Source organism: Callithrix jacchus, chromosome 2, assembly GCF_049354715.1.
Source record: "Callithrix jacchus isolate 240 chromosome 2, calJac240_pri, whole genome shotgun sequence".
In the NCBI taxonomy this organism is placed as follows: Eukaryota; Metazoa; Chordata; class Mammalia; order Primates; family Cebidae; genus Callithrix; species Callithrix jacchus.
Genome location: NC_133503.1, coordinates 37,396,108 through 37,419,555, shown reverse-complemented (window position 1 = coordinate 37,419,555; position 23,448 = coordinate 37,396,108). Strand labels below are relative to the sequence as shown.

The 23,448-nt window shown below is 40.8% G+C and overlaps 1 protein-coding gene across 4 annotated transcripts in view; it reads left to right on the top strand.

The window, feature by feature from the left end:
• Nucleotides 1-23,448, top strand: part of SIL1 (SIL1 nucleotide exchange factor) — a 243,705-nt gene that overhangs the window by 164,504 nt on the left and 55,753 nt on the right. For all 4 annotated transcript variants that reach the window (XM_035285917.3, XM_078360555.1, XM_008985639.5 and 1 more), the window contains exons 6-7: nt 6,230-6,421; nt 12,189-12,310. In XM_035285917.3, coding sequence (XP_035141808.1) covers nt 6,230-6,421; nt 12,189-12,310 — 314 coding nt within the window. The remainder of the gene's footprint in view (nt 1-6,229; nt 6,422-12,188; nt 12,311-23,448) is intronic.

Here is a 23,448-nt window from a genome sequence, read left to right as displayed (position 1 = left end):
GGAAGTCTCCAGGTTCAGATAGTTTCATTAGAGATATCGATCAAACATTAAAAGTAACTAGCATCAGTTCTACACAATTTCTTCCAGAAAATGTAAGAAGGAGAAACACTTCCCACCTTGTTTCATGAGGCCAGTATCATGCTGACACTTGAACTGGACAGAGTGCAAAATAAACTATGTACCAACATTCCTCATGAACATAGAAGCAAAAATCCTCACCAAAATTTAGCAAATCAAATCCAGCAATATGTAAACAGAATTATGCATTGTAATCACATGAGGTTTATTACTTGAATGCAAGGTTGGTTCAGTGTACAAAATATAATCAGTATAACCCACCATATCAGTAGGCTAAAGAAGAAAACTCACATCATATGTCAATTAATATACGAAGAGCATTTGACTATGTTCAGTACCCATTCATGGTAATAACTCAGAAACCTAGGAATAAAAACCTTACCTGGTAAAGAACATTTACAAACAGTCTTCATGCGTTATTATACTTAACAGTGAAAGACTGAATACTTTGCAATTGAGGTCAGAAACAAGGCAAGGATGTTCACTCTCACCACTCATTCAACACAGTTCTAGCCAATGCAGTTATGCAAGGAAAGGGAAAAATAAGACTATCTCATTTTCCAGATGAAATGATTGTCCATGTATAACTCCCAAAGAGCCTTCAAAAAAAAAGCCTTCTAGAATTAATAAGTGTGTTTACCAATGTCACAGGATATACAGACAACACAAATCAACTGTATTTCTATATACTAACAGAATATTTGGAAATTGAAATTAAAAACGTGTGTACCATTTACAGTTGCTCCCCTAAAAATGAAATATTTAGGAATAAATCTAATGAGACAAATACAAGATCTATATGCTGAAGAGTATAAAAGTTGGGTGAAAGATGATAATGAAGTTAAAGAAATTTCATTAAATGAGTGATGTACTGTGTCCGTGGATTGAAACACTCAACAGAGTAAGAATGTTAATTCTCCTTAAATTTATCTGTAAGTTTAGTGCAATTTCTATCAAAATTCCAGCAAGATTTTTTTGTAGATTTGCTTAAAGTTTGTAAGGAAAGTCAAAGGAACTAGAATAGCTAAAAGTTTAAAAAGAAGTGAAAGCAAACACACCACCTGATTTTAAGGCTTACTCTGTAGTTACAGTGATCAAGACAATGTGGTGTTGGTGGAGAGAACAATCATAAATCAATGGAACAGAGTAGAGAACCCAGAAATAGACCCACGCTAATACACCTGACTGATAATTGACAGGTGCATGCAAAAGTAGTTCAATGGAAGACAAATAGTCTTTTCAGCAAATAGTGGGCATCCATAATAAAAAAAAGAGCTGTCACCTAAACCTCATACCTTTTAAAAACATTAATTCATTACTTGGTATATTCTCTGGAGTTTTTGGCAAAAGAAATAAAGAAAAAGAAAAAAAATTCAAAATAGGTCATAGATTTAAATGTAAAATGTGAAACTAAAAAGAATGAAAAACCTTTAGAACCAAACATAGGAGAAAATCTTTGGGAAGTAAGACCAGATGAACAGGTCTTATGACATGGCACCAAATGCAAGATTTATAAAAGGAAAAACTGATAAATTGAACTTCACCAAAATTAAAAAGTTTTGTGAAATGCCCTGTTAAGATGATCAGAAGATAAACTACTGGAAGGAAATATTTGCGAATCCTGTACCAGCAGTCCTCATTTTATGTTATGCGGAATTGTAAAATTGTGCACACTGAAACTATGCAAAACAATCTTAACATAATCAAGGGAAAAACTATGATTGTTCCATGATCTTTAAAATGTTTTGCCAGACATTAAAACAACTACATTGCTATTGGTTATAAACATATATAGAAATGAAAAAGCAATACTAATATTTAGTACACTGTAATTTAAAACATTAGAAACATTTAGAATTATGCTGGGCACAATAGCTCACACCTGCAATCCTAGCACTTCGGGAGGATCACCTGATTCCGGGGGTTTGAGACCAGCCTGGGCAACATAGCCTAGAGATGGTCTGTGTTTTCTACAAAAAATGAAGATTTTTCTACCAAAAAAAAAAAAAAAAAAAACTACAAAAAAATCTTGCTGGAATTTTGATACAAATTGCAGTAAACTAATAGATAAATTTAAGGAGAATTCCATTTAATTCTTTTTTTTTTTATTTTGAGATTTTTTTAAATTTTTTTATTGTCCAGATGGGAGTGCAGTGGCAGGATTACAGCTCAAGTAATCCTCCCACCTCAGCCTCCCAGGCAGCTGGGACTACAGGTGTGTGCCAGTATGCTATACCAAAAAGTCAAAAAGTACCATTTTTTAATTTTTTTTGAGACAGAGTCTCGCTCAATCACCCAGGCTGGAGTGCAGTGGTATGACCTTGGCTCACTGCAGCCTTTGCTTCCCAGGTTCAAGTGATTCTCCTGCCCCAGCCTCCCAGGTAGCTGCGATTACAGACATGTGCCATCATGCCTGGCTCATTTTTATATTTTTGGTAGAGGCTGGTTTCCAATTCCTGGCCTCAAGTGGTCCTTCTCACCTTGACCTCCCAAAGTGCTGAGGTTACAGGCATAAGCCACTGCACCTGACCAAAAAATACAAATAATTTTTGTGTTTTTTGTAGACACTGGGTTTCACCATGTTGCCCAGGCTGGTCTTGAACTCCTGGGCTCAAGCGATCCACCCACCTCAGCCTCCCAAAGAGCTGAGATTACAGATGTGAGCTACCACACCCAGTCAGTTTTTTACTTTTCTGTAAAAACTTACGCATTAGCTAGGCATGATGACATGTACCTGTAGTCCTAGCTACTCAGACTGCGGTGGGAGGATCACTTGAGTCCAGGAGAGTGAGACTGCAGTAAGCTGTGGTTGTACCACTGCACTTCAACCTGAGCAATAGTGCAAGACCCTGAATGCCAAAAAAAAAAAAAAAAAGAAAAAATTATGACATAGAGCAAGCATCTTTTCTCTCTTGGCTAACTAATTACCATACTTCTTTCTATGTATGAATAAGCCTCCAACATTTCACCCTTTGTACTTTCAATGTTGTGAGATTCTCAGAGAATTCCTGTAATGTGAAGTTTGTTGCCAGTGTCATTTCATCCTTTTTATCACTTTCCTAATTTGTGTCTGTAAGTTTGCCTTTGCTAAGTTCCTCTGTTTGCACATCCAGAGCTTATCAAACAGTGGCGGTGTTAACATTTCCACAGTCAGCCGTTTCTTCTATAACTCCATGTACATTCAATTCGAATTGCATTGGCAAAGTTACCACCTTTCATTTGTTTGCTGCTCTTTTATCTTTGCTGGCCAGTACTCTTTTTAAAATATATAATTAAAAAATATAAATACAGATGGAATCTCACTATATTGGCTAGGTTGGTCTGGAAACTCCTGAGCTCAAGTCGTTCACCTGCCTTGGCCTCCCAAAGTGCTGGGATTTCAGGCATGAGCCACTGTATATATAACATTTATAAAATGCCAGAAATATAAAGATGGAGAACAAATTAGTGACTACCAGGGCACAGGGATGTAAGAGAATAGAATGGGAGGATAAAGTGTAGCTATAAAGGAGTGGCACAGGCTGGGCACAGTGGCTCATGCCTGTAATCCCAGCATTTTGGGAGACCGAAGTGGGTGGATCACGAGGTCAGGAGATTGAGACCATCCTGGCTAACATGGTGAAACCCTGTTTCTACTAAAAATACAAAAAATAGGCCAGGCACAGTGGCTCACGCCTGTAATCCCAGCACTTGGGGAGGCCGAGGCGGGTGGATCATGAGGTCATGAGATGGAGACCATCCTGGTCAATATGGTGAAACCCCATATCTACTAAAAATACAAAAAATCAGCTGGGCATGGTGGTGCATGCCTGTAATCCCAGCTACTCAGGAGGCTGAGGCAGGAGAATTGCCTAAACCCAGGAGGCGGAGGTTGCGGTGAGCCGAGATCGTGCCATTGCACTCCAGCCTGGGTAACAAGAGCGAAATTCCATCTCAAAAAAACAAAACAAAACAAAACAAAATTAGCCAGGTGTGGTGGCGAGTGCCTGTAATCCCAGCTACTTGGGAGCCTGAGGCAGGAGAATCACTTGAACCCAGGAGGTTGGGGTTGCAGTGAGCTAAGATCTCACCACTGCACTCCAGCCTGGGTAACAGAGCAAGACTCTGTCTCAAAAAAAAAAAAAAAAAAGAAAAAGGAAAAAAAAAGAAGTAGCACATAGTAGATTTTGTGATCGTAGTGGGACAGTTCTTTAGCATGATTGTTCTGGTAATTAGATAAGTTTATATCTCAGGTAAAATTACATAGAATGATACACATACATGTAAATGAGTACATGTAACAAATGGTGAAATCCAAACAACGTGTATAGTCAACAGTATTGTACCTATATCCTTTTCTTGATTTTTTATGTATGTATGTATGTATGTATGTAGAGATGGAGTTTCTCCATGTTCATCTGGCTGGTCTCAAACTCTTGACCTCAGGTGATCCTCCCACCTTGGCCTCCCAAAGTGCTGGGATTATGGGCATGAGCCACTGTGCCCGGCCCTTTTCTTGATTTTGACATTGTAATATCTTTATGTAAAATGTTAACAATGGGGAAGCTGGATAAAGGGTATATGACACTCTCTGTACTATTTGTGTTATTTCCTGAGAATTTATAATTATTTGAAAGTAAGAATTGTTTGTTTTCTGAGATGGAGTCTTGCTTTGTCACCCAGGCTGGAGTGCAGTGGTGTGATCTCAGCTCACTGTAACCTCCGCCTCCCAGGTTCGAGCAATTCTTCTGCCTTATCCTCCTGAGTAGCTGGGATTATAGGTGTGTGCACCACGCCTGGCTAGTTTTTGTATTTTTAGTAGAGATGGGGTTTCACCATGTCGCTCAGGCTGGTCTCAAACTCCTGACCTCAGGTGATCCACCTGCCTCAGGCTCTGAAAGTGCTGGGATTACAGTGGTGAGCTGCTGCTCCCAGCCAAAAAGTTTTTTTTTTCTTCTTTTTGAAGGCCTTCTTGAGAGCCAGGCACACATCGTTTTTGTGAGACAAATGTCCCTAGTTTCTTAATATGCTCACTTACCTGTCATCTCACAGCTCTAGAAAGTGACTCAGCCTTCCCAGACCTCTTTGCTTGGCTTTGGCAGCCATCCGGAGACCACTAGCTGGGTGCAGGGAGAGCATCTCATGTTGTTTTAGCCCAGAGAATCAGGATATGGTACCCCATGGATGTGACTGTTCCTCTAGGAGCTTGTTTTTTTTTTTTTAAGAGAGGCTGATTGATTTCTTTGGTTGGTGTTTCTATGGAGTGCTTTGTAACTGGGGAGAAAAAAACCATAGGTAATAGATGAGCAATTTGGAGATGACAGCTGTTCATCATCTGGCTTTTTATAAATATCTGTGCCTTTTAATTTTTCTTGGAAGACAGATACATAAACTACTGTGACTTTTCAGACTCTCTTTATGGGCACTATGCTTTCAAATTGAGAAGAAAACAGTGTCACATGTATAAAATATTTAATTAAAGTCTTTTATTCACCTTTAATGTAACTTCATTTTTAAAATCTTTATATGTGAGTGGAGTGGGGAGGGATTGAGAGAAAATTGTTCGAGATTTAAGTATAGTACATATAGTAATTTAGCCATTTCAAACAGTTGAACAAATTGTATACCTGTGGTTAGAGTGACAGTAATGACAGTGATTTAATTTTCATCAGCAAATTGCTCCTGCTCTGACAGCTCTTACCCATAGTTTTCTCTGTCCAAGTTTACCTAAAAAGTTGCTGGGTTGGGTAGGGCAAGGCCCAGATATTCTGACTGTGGAAGGTGGAGAAGCAGGGTGTGGGTTATTCTACCTTAGGTCTAGCTGTTTCTTATGATGTTTGGGGTTGAAGATGAGCTTGCATTGCTTCCCCTTACCTCAGTGATGGTGACAAGAAGCCTTTCTGTTCTTCCTGAACTTTGGAAATCGGACTTGAATAAGTGAACCTTGGAACATCTTGAGTGTGTTTTTAGAGCAGAGTCCTATATAGATGGACTTTGAGGGTTCTCTTCTCTGAGTGACTTAGAAAGTGTTAGTATTTTTGATTGTGCGGATTAGAGAAGACTGTGAGGCTGGGAGCAGCAGTTTTTTGAGGATGGGCATCCATGGTAGACCACAGACATTTTGGGGAGTTGTCTCCAACCAATGTAATCATCTCTTTGCTCCTCTCCTTAGGCAAGGCAGGCCAAGGTAAAGCGGCTTTTCCGCCCCATTGAGGAACTGAAGAAGGACTTTGATGAGCTGAATGTTGTCATTGAGACTGATATGCAGATCATGGTACGGCTGATCAACAAGTTCAATAGTTCCAGCTCCAGTTTGGAAGAAAAGATTGCTGCACTCTTTGATCTCGAGTATTATGTCCATCAGGTACTATATTTCTTTGTCCATAAGTCAGACTTTTAACCAACAGCTCCAAAAATAAATCCCCCTTCTCTAAGCCTTAAGAAAATAGCATCAGCATCTTTACTTCTTTCCCAGAGCATAGACTATTTTTAATCCAGGCATATTGTCTTTTGTAGTAAGGTATAGTCTTAAAGGCCAAAGCCAACCTCTTTTTCTGTTTGAGATGGAGTCTCACTCTGTCACCCAGCCTGGAGTGCAATGGTGCAGTCTAACCTCACTGCATCCTCCGCCTCTTAAGTTTAAGCTATTCTTCTGCCTCAGTCTCCTGAATAACTGGGATTAGAGATGCCCAGCTAATTTTTGTGTTTTTGATAGAGACAGGGTTTCACTGTGTTGGCCAGGCTGGTCTTGAACTCCTAACTTCAAGTGATCCACCCACCTTGGCCTCCCAAAGTTCTGGGATTACAGGTGTCAGCCACCATTCCTGGCTAGCCAACCTCTTTTTCATGTGGAGTGTTACCTTCTTAGTACCTCTGAGGGTACCATAGAGAAAAAATGGACATAGTCCTTTCTATGTAGCTTAGAGTCTGGAAGAGGAAGCAATTAAATAAGTAACAATAGAACAAATTAATGATTAAATAATGAGATAATTTAAGATTGTAATGAGGGCTCCAGAGGGTGATGTAAGAGTATGTAACTGGAGAACTTAGAGCCTACTCATGGACAATAAGGGAGGCTTCTCAGAGGATGTGACATTTAGGCTGAGTGTTACAGGGTGACTGGGGTTGGCTGGGTGAAGAGGGGGGACTAGAGCAGGGACTGGCAAACTACTGCCCATAGGCCAAATCTGGCCCAATGCCTCTTTTCATAAATTAAATTTTATTGGGGCACAGCGACCCCTGTTTGTTCATACATTGTTTATTGCTGTTTTTATGCTACAATGGCAAGTTGAGTAGTTGTGACAGAGACCATATGGCTCAAAAAAGTAAAAAATATTTGCTACCAGGCCCTTTAGAAAAAGTTTGCCAATCCTTAGATTAGAGCATTCCAGCTAGAGGAAACAACATGTGCAGAGATTCTAGGGCAGGGAAGAGCTTGGTGAGATTGAAGGCCTGGAACAGATTGGAGTGACTGGAGCCCAGTGGCCTGGAGGGGAGCACAGATGAAGTGGGAAGGTTTTGGGGAGAGATGAGGTTGGGAATATCATGCTCTTTATGGTTTTTGCCTTGATCCTAAGAACCGTTGGAGAGTTTGAAGCAGGGAAGTAACTGATCAGACTTATAATGACTAATATTTCTTGAGTGTTATTACATACCAGGCACTGTTTCAAGTGCTCTGTACATGTTAATTCATTGACTTCCATGGGTGCCCTGTGAGTATGTACCACTAGTAATCCCACTTCATAGCTGAGAAAAATGAGGCACAGAGAGGTTATATAATCGCTCAAGATCATCCAGCCTAGTGAGTGGTAGAGCTGGAATTTGCAACAAAGTCTGTCTGGCCCTAAACTCTGTGCTCTAAAATTTTTGGCCATTCTGTTTCTCAAAGGAAACCGATACCTTTTGAATTAAGCTCAAAAGGTGGAGCTAACGAGGAGCCAATAAAAGCCACTGATTTATTCAATAAATAAATTTATCAAGTGTCTACTAAGTCCCAGGCACTGTTCCAGGCACTTGAGATATGTCTATGAACAAAATTAGGGCTTACCTTCTAGCAGAAGCAGATAGACAAATATAAGAAAGGAATATGTTATAAATAATATGTTTAAAGGTGATAAATATTGTGGAAAAATAAAAAGTAGGGTGAGCTAGGAACTGGCAGCATTGAGAAGGAGCATCTCAGCCTCGAGGAACAGCAAGTGCAAAAGCCCAGTGGTGGGAGCCTGCCTAGTATGTTTGAATCAGTGCGACTGGAGCTGAGAGAGGGCAGAGGAAAAGTAGATGGAGCTCAGAGAGATAATGAGAGGAAAAACATAGAGAACCTGTAGGCCATGGAAAAGAGTGAACTTGGATATTATTGGAGGATATTGAGCAGAAGAATGATGTGATCTGACTTACTTTTAAAAGGATTCCTCCAGCTTCTGTGTTGAATTAGACTGCAGGTAGGGGGCTTGGTAGAAGCAGAGACCAGATAGGAGACTATTGCAGTAATCCAGACTAGGGACAGCAGTGGCCCAGGAGGCTGTGGAATCATAATCAAAGGCTTGTTTGAGATCCTTGTCAAGACATAGATCCTCAATGTCCTCCCATGCACGACAGTGTCCTTGTTCTCTATAAACTGAGCTAAAAGACATGCTTTCTTCCTTTAGGATTTTGCCAGTGTCTGTGGTGAAAGGAGATGCGTGTGCACTGTATCCATAGGAATTATGGGGCAGCCTCTTTATCTTCTTTTTTTGCTTATAACTGTTTCTCAGACCTCAAATAGCAAGACTCTGATCCTCTTAGAGAAAAAAATGGACCTGGGTGCTCTTTTCCGCTTTCCAGTCTTACTCTCCAGGGTAAAAACCAAAAACTCCAACAGCTTTTCCACTAGAGATATTTAAAGGATTAAGGATACAAGGGTTTTTGGCCAACTCAGTCCTCCTTTGATGTTAACAGGCTTCATTCTTACATATTTGGATGAATCTGTAGGTATCAGGTCACTATGGGCTCTTGCTCATGAAACACCAAAATGACCAGAGAGCTTATCATACCTAGAAGGGCATGGGTCCACAGGAGGCTTGGGCTAGCAGTGAGTGCCCAGCAAAGTTTTTGTTTTTCCTTGTAGGTCCTTTGTCACTTGGTGGTGTCTCCCCTAAGGTGACATCCCGCTTCTGCTTTTACAGGTCCCCTCACCAGACTCATCCTGAGGTCATCCCAAAACCAGTCCCTGGCAGAAGCCACATTTGTCTGTTGGTAGAGGAATGTTCTGGATCGTTGGTAGTTCGACTGGAAGGGCTGGTGTACCAGGCTGCCCTGTGGCAGTGTGAAGCTGTGATTTCACTGGGGGATTAAGTAGGACCCAGCTCAGCCTGAGTTCTGGTTGTGATGGGAACTTGGGGTGTTGTAGTACCAGCTTTAAGGAAGATGGCACTTTCCTAGCCAGGAAGTTCCCCAGTCCATTTTCATTCTAGACTCACTGAATGGCATTTTGAGGAGGCATAGGCTCCAAGAACCCAAATCAGGTCTGCCCAGGCTTCCTCACAGCCATATTTGAATTATTAAACAGGATATGTGAAAAGCAAAACCTTGTGTGTGGAAAGCAAATGGTGAGAGGAGTGGCCTCCGTCCGCCCCATCTACCTGGGGCAGTACATTTGCCTTCCTGCACGTGTCTCCTCAGTTATGTGCCACCATTTCTCCCCTTTGATGTTTCCTCTTCTCTCCTTGTCTTGTCACTGCCCTGCTTCTTTACTCTCCTCCTGGGTGTTGACATAGTTTCCTCCTGCACTCCCTCCTCCTCTTCCTCTCTGCCTGTCCCACCCCACCCCGAAGGCAGCACAAGAACGGTTTTGGCCCCAGACCCAGATGGGGAGCTGTGGACCTTGGCTGTGGTCATGGCTTCTCCTATATGTCACCAGGGAGGGCCCAGCTTTTGATGTGCACTGGGCAGAATGAATCATTTCTTCCTCACTGTTAGTGAAATAAAACATGAGAAAACATCTCAAAAAGGCTGAAGTGCTTATATAAATGTCAGCATTTCCATCATGCTGAATTACTATTGTAGTAATATAGATAAACTGACTCTAGAACAGAAGGTCTGTGACTCTGGGCTGTGTTGCTTTGGAGCTGACTGAGTGGCAGCTGCTCTGCTAGGAACTCATACCAGCTTTGATAAGTGGCCATTCCAGGTATGCTATGACAGGATTCTGAGCCATAGTTTTATATCCAGAAAACCTAGAGGAAGGACAACCAAAGAATAGGCAGTGAATTATTATTATTATTATTATTATTATTATTATTATTATTTTGAGATGGAGTCTCACTGTGTCCCAGGCTGGAATGCATTGGCACGATCTTGGCTCACTGCAACCTCCACCTCCCAGCTTCAAGCAATTCTCCTGCCTCAGCCTCCCAAGTAGCTGGGACTACAGATGCGTGCCACCACACCTAGCTAATTTTTGTGTTTTTAGTAGAGATGGGGTTTCACCTTGTTGACCAGGATGGTCTTGATCTCTTGGCCTCGTGATCTATCAGCTTCAGCATCCCAAAATGCTGGGATTACAGGCATGACCTTAGGCAGTGAATTCTTATATTGTAAAATCAGAGCATATGAGGAAGGAAGGGAGGTTCTTATGTCAGCAAAGCACCCACCTCTGAGTGTCTATAAATAACTGGGCCATGGCTCAACAGTTATTCCGCTTCATCAGAACAATTTGGGGCAGAAAAATGTCCATGGCCTGGGGCCACATGGCAGAACAGACTTCATGCTTACTTCACAACCTGGTTTAGCCATTACTTCATGTCTGTAGTACCAGAGGCCCATTCATTTTGTTGGCACAGATACCCCAAATTGCCTTTTTATTCACACTGGAGCTTTATTTCAGGAACATTTTTTTCTTATCACATTCATATTCATCAATGCAACAGTTATTCATTGAGCACCTAACCATATGCTCAGCACTATCCTAGTCCCTGGAGCTACAACTGTGGACAGACAGACAAAACCCTTGCTCTCATAGAGATTCCATCCAAATATGTGTGAATGGTCTTTCAAGTGGCAACAACAGGCTAGGCCACCACAAAACACTGGCAGAGTCAAATACCAATCTTCACACTTGATCTCTCCGTCAGAGTCCTAGTTCAGAGAGCCAAGGAAGCAGGTGGGAAGGGGCCCTGTGGAATCCGGAGGAGAAAGGTGGGTAGCAGCCACAGTTGTTCGGCTCCAGCTTCCTGAGTTTTCCTTATGATTGATAGAGTGGGATTAGCATATGGGCAAGATGAAGGCTTTGTGACAACAAAGATATATTCAAGGGAGGCTGTAGCTGCTACATGTAGAAAACAGGATCCAGTGACCTTTCTGAGGAAAGTGAGTCGTCTTGTTCTAATGAAGCGTGGGTAATGAGATCCCCTATAGAGTCAAAGAGAGAATCTGGACTTGGGGATTTGGAGCTTAAATGATAGCCTAGATCAATGCTGTTGAATAGAACTTTATGTAATTAAAGAAATGTTCTGCATTATCCAATACATAGTCACTAGCCAGTAGCACAGGCTTAGACTAAAGCCTTTGGGAGGGTGATTTTCTTGCATATTTGATCATGAATGTCTTCTGATTCAGTCAATCTTAGACGGAAGAGAAAGGTACTATTGTTATTCCACTCCTAGCACTCTTATAGCAACTCCCCCCCTCCAATAACAGGGCTCCTTTTATAGTCCCTAATTAAAAGTCAGCTTAAAAAAAAAAGTCTGCTGCCTCCACTGTCCCCATTGGGGTTGGACATCAACAGGAAGCGTGGCACCATTTAGTGGTGCTGATGACGCCAGATTCTTTGTGTTAACAGCTTGTACATTAGGAGTAAGCTTTGTGACTCATTACGATATTAGAATTTTCCAGGACATGTTTGGCATAAGCAATAGCTAGGTGTCATTTCCGCTGATTCCCACGCAGGTGCTCATCAATCCTGTTAGATGAATTAGGAGTTCTCAAACTTAAGATTATTCAAAAATTGGTTTTTACAGACCTTTTCCTAGTTAGTCAAAAAGGCCATTATTGCTTTTTACATGTCTTTTTAATTTGTTTTTGGATAGTCACCAAAAGAAAGAGCTTTGCTTTCCCTGATGGCTATGCTGTACTAAGCAGTGCCTCTGTTGCAGATGGACAATGCGCAGGACCTGCTTTCCTTCGGTGGTCTTCAAGTGGTGATCAATGGGCTGAACAGCACGGAGCCCCTCGTGAAGGAGTATGCTGCGTTTGTGCTGGGGGCTGCCTTTTCCAGGTGAGCAGTGTAACGGACATCCCATTGGCCAGAATTGGTTGGCCTGATCTGCTTGGAAGAAGGGTACACTTGAATTCGTCCATATTTCTACTGACATTTCAGTGTAATCTCAGTGAAACTAGAGTAAAATTTGATTCTGCCCTTATTCTAAGTAGATATGAATTTTTACCATGTTGTCACTATCTGTGACTCTTTGTTCCTCCATCTTATGTGTATGGACGTTTAATAACACGTTAGGTCACATTCTCTGTTTAATTCAAAGCTTATAAAAAGTCCAAGGTGAGCAGATCTCTTGAGCCCAGGAGTTCGAGTCTGGCCCGGACAACATAGTGAAAACCTGTCTCCATAAAAAATAGAAAAATTAGTAAGGTGTGGTGGTGCACACCTGTAATCCAAGGTATTTGGGAGGCTGAGATGAGAGGATCACTTAAGCCTGGGAGGTTGAGGCTTCAGTGAACCATCATGATGCCACTGTAAGACCCTGTCTCAAAAAAGAAAAAAAAGACTTTGGCTTTTACTCTGAGGGAAATGGGAGAGTTTTGAAGGTTTTGAGCTGAGGAGTGATAATGATCGCCGGTGTTTGGAAGTCTCATTTGGTGCTGTAGGAGTCAAGGAGTCAGCTAGGCACAGGGAGTGTTGTGAGTAGGCTGTCCAGCAGGGGAGCAGCAGTCATAAGGTGCAAGCAGGGAGACCAGTTATTAGCCAGGGAAAAACTAACGTGTATAAAGTGCTTGTTCAGAGCTTTACACTTAATACATGTTCAATACATAGTATCAACTATGTGAATACCTATCAAATTCTACCATGAACTAAATCAAGACCTCCTTTCTCAGGAAACTAAGTGAATTATCTCTGCCACTTTTCTGACAATAATTTAACATATTTTGAATTATCTTACTTCTCAATTTTTATTTAAATACATTTCTGACTTTTCTCTCCATTTTTATATATATATTTTAAAAAGTTTATAAAAAGTAAGACCAACTATAGTAGAGAGGGAGGGGAATAAACAGGAGTAGATCCTTTTGGCAGAAAAGCTACATCTAATGATGAATAAATGATAAGCCTGACCAAGGGGGGCCTTTCAGAGGGGAATGTGTCTTTCCCTAGTTGTCTGGAACCAATGTACATGCAGTCAGGTTATCGCACTCTGTGGGTTGGGAATTGTTGAGAATTTCAGTTAGTCTGGCTTGTGATGGAAGACTGATGAGGCAAGAGGAGTGGGGAGGTAGCACCTCAAAAGAGTAGATGCAGAAAGATACGTAGGTACCACATATTCTACACCTCCTACAAAGGTCAAGATGTCTGCATGCTGCAATTGGTCCATTGGAGCTATTGTTCCTCCCATTTTTGAAAATCTGTTTTAAGGACCATTTGTGCCTTTAAAACAGGAACAAATATTCTGATTCTTGCTGCAAGGGCATGGGTGGAGGCTATTAGATGCTTAGATGCCAGTCACGATGTTACAGGAGAAAAGCTATTCTGAACATATTTACCATTATAGGCTTTGTTTCAAAAAGATTTCCTTTGTGCTTTATCTTTGCTTGTGTTTTAAATCAGAATCTCAGTCTGATGCACTCTCACTCTGAAAGGAATTCAGTATCTTTTCTTAGTGAGTTGAAGGGCAGAGCTGGGAAGGCTGGAGGAGTTGTTCAGTGAGGAGAGGCACTGCCGGCCTTTGCTTCCCTTATCACACCACTCTGCCTGGATCTTCAAGCTCTGGCTCCCTGTGTTGATGATGTTGACAGTCAAGGCTCTGGCCTCCAGGGAAGCTCCACCTCCCTTGATCTCACCTCCTAGAGCCAGAGTCTCCCAGGAAGTCTAGGGAAATCTCCTCCTGTGCAGCCACTGGAAAAATGGAAAATCTGCACATTTAACCTTAGTAGCTGCGGTTCTAGTCATGAGGAAGTCCAGGAAGTCCAGGGTTTTAGCCTTAAAAGGCTTTAGAGGCTTGAGAACTTACTAAAGCTCACTTTTTACTTCTCAGGCCAGGAAAGAACTAAATCAAACCTTATTACCCTCTCTCTCCAGACCCTTTTTGGAAATCTTAGCCTTACTCCCAAGTACTTTTATTCTACCTTTAATATGAACAAATTATCTTATATGTCCCTTGGCATTGCTTCTGGAAATAATTTCTCAGGGGAAACCCTGTAGCATTTTCATGTCACATCCTAGTTAAAGGGGACTTGAGAAACACGCATTGGGTCTTCTTTGCAGACCCATAACTCACTCGGGCTGTGCCAACGTGTGCTGTTATTAAGACTTTTCTGTGATTTTATTAACTTAAGACCATGCTAACATTTATACAGCATCACTAAAATTTAAATAGAGATAAGTATAAAATATTGCAATTTAGTGTTTTGGTGGCAAGCAAACTGCTGTATTGAAAATGTTCTGCTTGGGTTTTTGATGGCTCACTGGAGGGCTATTACTGTGACAGCATGGTACGGCACCAGAGCTTTTGGAAGCCAACAGCAGGCTCTCATACACCATAGAAATGTCAGTGTTTTCTGCAAAGAGGAACTTGATGCAAGGTAAGGATATCTCTATGAAGAGAGGTAGGTTTCGGTACTCTAGTCTGATATTCATCATTTACTCTTAATGTCTTAAGTATTGACTTTGTACCTCCCTAACTACTTCTGGTATACAGGTGTGTACACACTTGCCACACCTGTGCACAAACACACAGGGATGGGATGAGCTTGCTCTTTGTCAGGAGAGTGTTAGGGAATAGCAGGCACCCTGGAATCATGGAGTCCCAGTGCTGAGTATAGTATCTAGACAATATTCTTTCTAGTTTTCTGCTGATTGGCAAGAATACTGCTCAGTCAGTCCAGATGTTTGGGCATTTAGGAGGATTAGGCAGACCACTGGACCTAGAGTCAAATAATCTAGTTTCAAGTTTAGTTCTGCCATTTCCTATCTCTGTGCCCATGGGCAACCTTTCTAAGCCTTACCTTTTTCTTTTGTTAACAGGGAACAATAATAGATGTTCTCTGCATTTCATAAAGTTGAGTGAATATCCAATAATATACAATGACCTGTGAAAATGATTGGAAAGCACCTGTCAGTGACAAGGCAGTATCAACATTATCACCCTCATCAGGATGTGTCCTTTATACTATGAGTTTCTGCTATAGAAATTCATAGTTCTTTTGTTTCTACAATAGAAACCTTTATCTGGGCCGGGTGTGGTGGCCGGCCTATAATCCCAGCACTTTGGGAGGCCGAGGCAGGTGGATCACGAGGTCAAGAGATCGAGACCATCCTGGTCAACAAGGTGAAACCGCGTTTCTACTAAAAATACAAAAATTAGCTGGGCATGGTGGTGTGCGCCTGTAGTCCCAGCTACTCGGGAGGCTGAGGCAGGAGAATTGCTTGAACCCAGGAGGTGGAGGTTGTGGTGAGCCGAGATTGCGCCATTGCACTCCAGCCTGGGTAACAAGAGCGAAATTCCGTCTCAAAAAAAAGACAAAAACCACCTTTATCCTCCTCATTTTCTCTTTTGTAAAGACTTATATTCTACCATGTATCTCCTAGTAATCTTTTTTTTTTTTTTTTCTTTTTTTCGAGGTAAGGTCTCTGTTGCTCCAGCTATAGTACAGTGGCCGGATCTTGGCTCACTGCAGCCTCTGCCTCCCAGGCTCAGGTGATCCTTCCACCTCAGCCACCTCTGTAGCTGGGGCTACAGGTGTGCACCACTGCACCTGGCTAATTTTTATAATTTTGTAGAGACAGTGTTTCACCATGTTGTCCAGGCTGGTCTTGAACTCACGGGCTCAAGCAGTCCATCAGCACTGGCCTCCCAAAGTGCTGAGCTTATAGGCATGAGCCACTGTGTCTGGCCTCTTTGCTAATCCTGCTGCTTAATTGAGGGTATTTATTTGCCTACTTGGGCTAATTGCTTAATAAGGCTTCCATATAAATTTGCGGGGATGAAGAGGTCTCTTTCCTGGTGTTAAACATGAAGCAATTATTCCAAGATCAAGAAGAGAGAGTTCATGTAAATGGAATTGACATGACTACTAAATGTTATATGGCCACTGAAATAAAGTTTATGTAAATATTATTCACACTTATTTATGGGTCACACACATTTATTTTCTGCTGTTTGTTGCCCACATATAAGGCAGGTCAAGCTCTTGCATAAAAAGATATGCAGTGGTAGGGGTGCTGATGCTTTTAGCAGCTTTGTCTTTTCATGGTTTTTCTTTTGTCTCAAACCTGCTTTTTCCTTCTTCAAGTCAAGTATTTTCATTGGCCTTTCTGTGACCTGATTAAATCTCATGATGGCACTTGTGTGTGTCTGACTGCAGTCTGACCTACCAGGAGTCTCTGGAGTTTCACTAGTCATTTGTGTTTCTGTATAAGGGGAGTCTCAAAAAAACTGTGAATTTCAGAGGCCGGCAGCCTTCTGTAATTTGGTTTTGGGTCTCAGCAAACTGGCCGCTGGCTTTTGTTTTTCTCTTAGCTTCCTATATATTTCCTTTACCTCATTACTGTCAAGAGTTAAACTATCAGGTAACTAGTATGTCTGCCCCATGTAACACTGGCTTTGTTGTTCTCATGCCCCTGCCTCAGTCATCTTTGGAGTCCTATATCCATCTTTAATAACTCATGTTCTCATCTGCACATTTATGAATTATTATGCAATTACATGGGCTTCTAAGCATTCATGTTTGTAATACTTTTGAACTTTCTACAGTTTGCAGATGTCATGGAACTGAACCTAGTATAAAAAAGGATGTGCAAGTGCCATTAGGCATGGTGAGATTATGTGCTCTTATAATGGATCCCTGGAACAAGATTCTGTTCTTCCCCCTCTATCCTTGGCATCTTCCTTGGCACCTCCTTGGCAGATTTTGGGAGAGATAGATAGATAGATAGATAGATAGATATCTCCCTTTGTAAAATGAACGTGTCCCGCTCCCTCAACCCTGTTCCCTCCCACTTCATGCTTTGTTGGCTCTCTAATTTTCTCAGTTGTGCTCTTCCTACTGAGGGTTTACCAATTAATTTTAACTATTTGGAGCTGGGCACCATGGCTCACGCCCATAATCCCATCACTTTGGGAGGCCAAGGCAGATGGATTCTTGAGCCAGGGTTCAAGACCAACCTTGGCAACATGGTGAAACCCTGTCTCTACAGAAAATACAAAAATTAGCCAGGCATGGTGGCATGTGCCTATGGTCCCAGATATGCTACTCAGGAGGCTGAGGTGGAGGATTGCTTGAACCTGCAAAGTCAAGGCTGCAGTGAGCCATGATTATACCACTGCACTCCAATCTGGGTGACCGAATGAGGCCCTTTCTCAAAAAAAAAAAAAAAAGTAAAATAAAGTAGATAAAAAGGAATACAAATGAGTGCACATGAGCATTAAATTAATGTACTTGAATCTACTATTCCTTCAATCTTGTTTCTGTCTGTACCATCTCTGAAATTTTTCAAGAGTACTTTGGCATCATTGGCATCCATGTGGTAGTCAAAATGTTGGCCACTACTTTCCTTTGGGAACTTTACCACGTGGCTGCCATGCCGTTATAGTCCCTTGGTTTGGGGATGACTGTAAGTAATCACTCCCCTCTTCCTTTTTTGGCAACGTCATCATCTTACTATCTTCTATTAATAATTGTAGCTATTCACAAAGATTCCTCTCGCCTTGTTCTCCTTCTCTCTTTTCATTTTCTCCCCTAGTGGTCCTATCTATTCCTGTGGTTTCAAATCCAACCTCACTGTGGATGACTGCAGTGTCTATGTTTAAGTCCGGCCTTCCTCCTGAGGTCTTCTGCATTTCTACCACACTGTCTCATCACACCTCAAACTTAACAAAGTGGAACTCATTATTGCCTCACAAACTAGACTTTTCCTCCCACATTCTCTTTTTATCTGTTCTTGGCATTGCCATTATTGTAGTTCTCCAAGGTTGAAACTTTTGAGTGATATTTGAGTCTACTTCCTTCACTTTCTCATTAACTTGGTGAACAAGTCCCGTGGATTTTAATTTCTACTATTGTTGTCTACTAGACAACCATTCCCTGTTTTTCTGGTTTTTAAGGGTTTTTTTTTTTTTTTTTCCCAGAGACAGGGTCTCATTGTGTTGCCCAGGCCGGAGTGCAGGGGCTCTTACAGGTGCGATCATAGTATACTACAGTGTGAACTCCTGGGCTAAAGCAGTCTTCTTGCCCCAACTTCCTGAGTGGCTGGGATTACAGATGTGCATCACTGTGCCTATTTTCCCCCTTTTTCATCTACTAAGGAACCTTGATAATGTGAGGGCAGCAACATTTTCAGGCAGAAATTTCCCTTCCCCAGTTCTAGGAAATGAGCCATAAATGGTCTAAAACAAGCCTGGAAATCCCATTTTCTAGGGATGTGTACTAGTTTGGAGATGGGCATGTGACCCAGTTCTGACCAATGAGACATAAGGAGATGTTTGCTTGGAAGCCCCTGGGAAGGATTTTGTTCTTATAAAAAGATAGTAAGGAGGCCTTGCCCACTTCTTCCTACCTTGACTGCAGCTGCCTTGGACCAGTGAGGTGAGAAGCACAAGAACAAAAAGCCAACATGCTGAGAAGGATAATAGAGGGGAAGACATGGGGAGGAAACTGGGTTATTTATGATGTAGTTTGGCCACTTCTATGTTTTGGAACCGTCTGCTTCCAGACTTTTCTTATGAGAGGTAATGAAATGTCTTTGTTTTGTAAAATCAGTGTTAATCATGGTTCCATTACTTGCAGCTGAACATATATTCATATTGATATGAATTCATTTGGATATTTCCAAAATCCCTCTCAGATCTTTTAAATTAAAAAAAAAATTCCTTTTGAACTTCATAGCATTCATCTCAATTTGCAGTTATATAGTTGTTTGGTTACCAGTTTACTGTTAATATTCCTTATTAGATAGTACTTAGGGGATAGGTTCCCTTTTCTATCTTTATCCTGCTATATCTCTAGTATATAGCATAGGACCTAGCACTAAGTGGATGCTCAGGAAATAATTATTGAATGAATACATGAAAAACAAAAGAATAAATTGATACCTCAGAAATGAATTGTTTTTCAGAGAACACTGGAGGCTGAGTGGACAGTGCTGTTCTTATTATGAATGATGTAATCATGGATGATTCAGATACCGCACCTTGACCCTTTAAAATCTAAGGCCATGGGGATGAGTGTATAGCCCCCCTGGCTGAAGGCCCAGAAAATAGAAGGTTAGGGATTGGGATGAGGTCACTTGCAAGAGATGCCAATGTTGAATGAAAGTTCAAATGTGACCCCTAGGACTTGTCTGACCTCTTGGCTCTAGTTGCTAATTTTTTCACACTCTTACAGTGACAGGAGAGGTGCTCAAACCTTTTGCATCTGATAAATTGATTAGCATATTAACCGAGATTGGCCTAGGAAATTGGATGGCCATAACTCTCTTAAGCTCCATTCAAAGTCTGATTACTTTTTTTAAATGGCAAATAATGACAAAAGGAAAATGACCTTTGACTGTGACCAGCTATTCTGAGTACTGCAGAAACTAAGCCTTCATTCTGGGGACGGAAGCACCACTTTGCTTAATAAACTTGTCCCTTTAGCATTTTACTTGAATTTGTCTTTGTGGTATACCCCTGCCTTCTCCACATCCTCTATGTGGCTGTCTTCAGATTTTTTCACTACTATTCCCTTCTTAATTTCTTCCCTTCATAACCCCCGGCACACAAGATTCTTTGTTTTATCTTCATCTTTATTGGCATTTGTTATTGGATTCCTAAACTGACTGTTTAACACATCTATTTCTCTGTTGTAAGCCAGATCTTTTATCTGTTTCCCCAACAAAATTGAAGGCTTTTTGAGCATGGAAACTGGTACCCAAGTCTGTGGTGCTCACAGCACCTTATAAAGGGTAAGTTTCCTGTGGCTGCTTAGAACATAAATGGTCTAATACAAAAATTGAAATCACCAAAAATTGGTGGGAGAAAGAAAGCCAGCAGGAGTAAGGAGGCTTTAAAATTTTTCTATGCTTCTGTTTTGTTTGATTTTTCTTCCAGTGAGTGTGTATTATTTTTGTAATTAAAATTTAAATAGTAATGAAACAAAGGAAAACAGCCTGGGAGACTTCTCAATCTATCAAATGGCATATTTCACAAGAAACTCTTAGTTCAAATACCTGAAGATGTTGTATTAAATATTTAAGTATTTATTTAAATGCTTAATTCAGCGAACAAGAAACTATAGGGCAACTGCTTTGTATAACTGCAGGGGGATTTAATAATGTTGTATTCTTTATGTGGTAGCCCTGTAAGAAAGTGAGAGAAATTCTAAAGCCAAATATAATCGAAAGCTAAAATCCTAAGAGACACAAAACACTGAAACTGACAGCTGACCTGGGAATATCTGCTGTTCCCTAGTAGCTGTGAGCTCTTGGTTTCAACAGGAATCATAATTTGGGGGACAAGAGACAAAGCTTAGGGGCCATGAAAGTGAGAATTAGAAAAATGAAAATCTTCCACTTAAAAGGAATTAGTAAGACAAATTGGCTTTGAGTGGAAGGGAGAAAAATGCCCACAAATCTTTAGTTTGTTTCTTAGGGAAACTGAGTCTGGCTGCTTTCTGAAAAAAGTATAACACCACATAGGAGGCGATCTTGATAGAAAATCTAATCTGAATTTGAAACTACTTCTAGATCTGACTTGGAATTTAAGGGAAATATTGGGGACAGGAGATATGTTCAATGATATAATAGAATCAGCAAAGACCAGACTGTGGGAAACTAGAGCGGGCAGACTGCTGGATTTTTCACAAAATAAGATACAAGAAAAAAAGATAAAGAGATGGGATGAAATCCATAAATTAAAAGATATTTAAGATGAATGTCAACTAATTATAATTACAATGTATGTATTGTTTGGTTTATTTTTCGAGACAGGCTCTCACTCTGTCACCCAAGCTTAGAGTATAGTGGTACAGACACAGCTCACTGCAGACTCAGTCTCCTGCCTCAGACTCAGTCTCCTGCCTCAGCCTCCCATCTAGCTGAGACCACAAGCATATGCCACCATGCCTGGCTAGTTTTTATTTTTTATTGTTTTGTAGGGACAGGGTCTTACTTTGTTGCCCAGGTTGATCTCAAACTCCTGGGCTTGAGTGATCCTCTTGCCTTGGTCTTCCAAAGTGTTTGTATTACAGGTGTGAGCCAGCATGCTGGAGGTCTATATCTAGATCTTGATCAAATCAGCAATCTGTGGGGAAAAAAAAGAAAAAAAAAATAAAGTATAAGATAATTGGGAACATTTAAACAGTTACTTGATATTTGATATCAAGTTTTTGGCGTGAAAAAGGTATTGTTCTGTTTTTATAGAAAAGAGCCTTTTTAGAGAAATATGCTGAAAAATATATGGGTAAAAGATAGGTTGTTGGGCCAGGCACGGTGGCTCCTGACTTCATCCCAGCACTTTGGTCTCCAATCCAAGTACTAACCAGGCCCAACCTTGCTTAGATTCTGAGATCAGATGAGATTAGGTATATTGAGGGTGGCATGGTCATAGATAAAGCACTTTGGGAGGCCAAGGTGGGAGGATCACTTGAGCCCAGGATTTCAAGACCAGCCTGGGCAACATAAGGAGACCCCGTCTCTACAAAAAAATTTTTTTAATTAGCTGGGTTTGGTGGTGTGTTTCTGTGGTCCCAAGCTACTCAGTATACTAAGGTGGGAGGATTGCTTGAGCCTGGGAGGTTGAGGCTTCAGTGAGCCATGATCATGCCACCATACTCTAGCCTGGGCAACAGAGTGAGACCCCATCTCAGAAAACAACAACAACAAACATCAAAGATAGGGTATCTCCATTGTGCTTTATTTTGAGATCTGAGGAGGTGGGTAGGTGGGTGAGTTGGAGTATAGATAAAACGGTACTAGTTATGACTTCATAATTTTGAAAGCTGAGTGAAGAGTCTATGGGGATTATTATACCATTCGCTATACTTTAGTATATACATGAAAATTTCCATGAGAAAAAAATTTTTAAAACGTAGTTTGAAGTTAGCAGAATTTCCAGGTTACTGGTAGATGCAGAAACAAATCCTCTTTTGGAGGAACTTATATCCAGGCTTCAGAGCATCCTCACAAACAAAAATCCTCAGTGGTCATGAGCTCACAACCAAAATATCACAAAGCACATAAAAAGTAAGGCACTGTGAGTAAAAGACAGCAGAAACAACATAATCAGACCTTCAAAACTATAGGTAGGCCAAGTGCAGTGGCTCACGCTTGTAATCACAGCACTTTGGGAAGCTGAGGCAGAAGGATCACCTGAAGCCAGGAGCTTGAGACCAGCCTGGGCAACAAAGTGAGAACCTGTCTCTACTAATAATTTTTATAAATAAATAAATAAATAAAAATTACAGGTAGTAAAATTCACAGAATATGAAATACAAAATAATATGCTTAAATAAGATTTTATCAAAAGTATGGGCAAAAAAATAGGCTATCAAAAGTGAAAATGGACAGATTTGGAAATGATGCAAATAGAACTTCTTTTAAAATTAAAAAAATTTTTTTACTTGGCAGATAAAATTGTATGTATTTATTTTGTAAAACATGATATTTTGAAGTATATATACATTCTGGAATGACTAATCTTGCTCACATAGTTATTTTTATGGTGAGAGCACTTAACATCACTCCCTTAGCATTTTTCAGAAATACTATATATTGTTATTAACTACAGTTACCATGCTGTGTGATATATCTCTTGAACCTACTCCTCCTGCCCATCTGAAATTTCATATCCTTTGACCAATATCTCAATACTCCCCTGCCCCAGCAACCACTTCAGCCCCTGGTAACTACCATTGTACTCTCTACTTTTATGAGATCAATTTTTTTAGATTCCACATATGCATGGGATTATGCAGTATTTGTCTTTCTGTGCCTGGCTTATGTCGCTTAACATAATGTCTTCTAGCTTTGTCTGTGTTGTCACAAATGACAGTTTTTCCTTATTTTTTTCTGGCTGAATAATATTCCATTATGTATGTATGTTACATTTTCTTTATCCATTCGTCCATTAATGGACAGTTAGGTTGATTCACAAATAGAACTTCTTGAAGTTGAAAATTTAATAATCGCAATTAGGAATTCAGTAGTTGTAG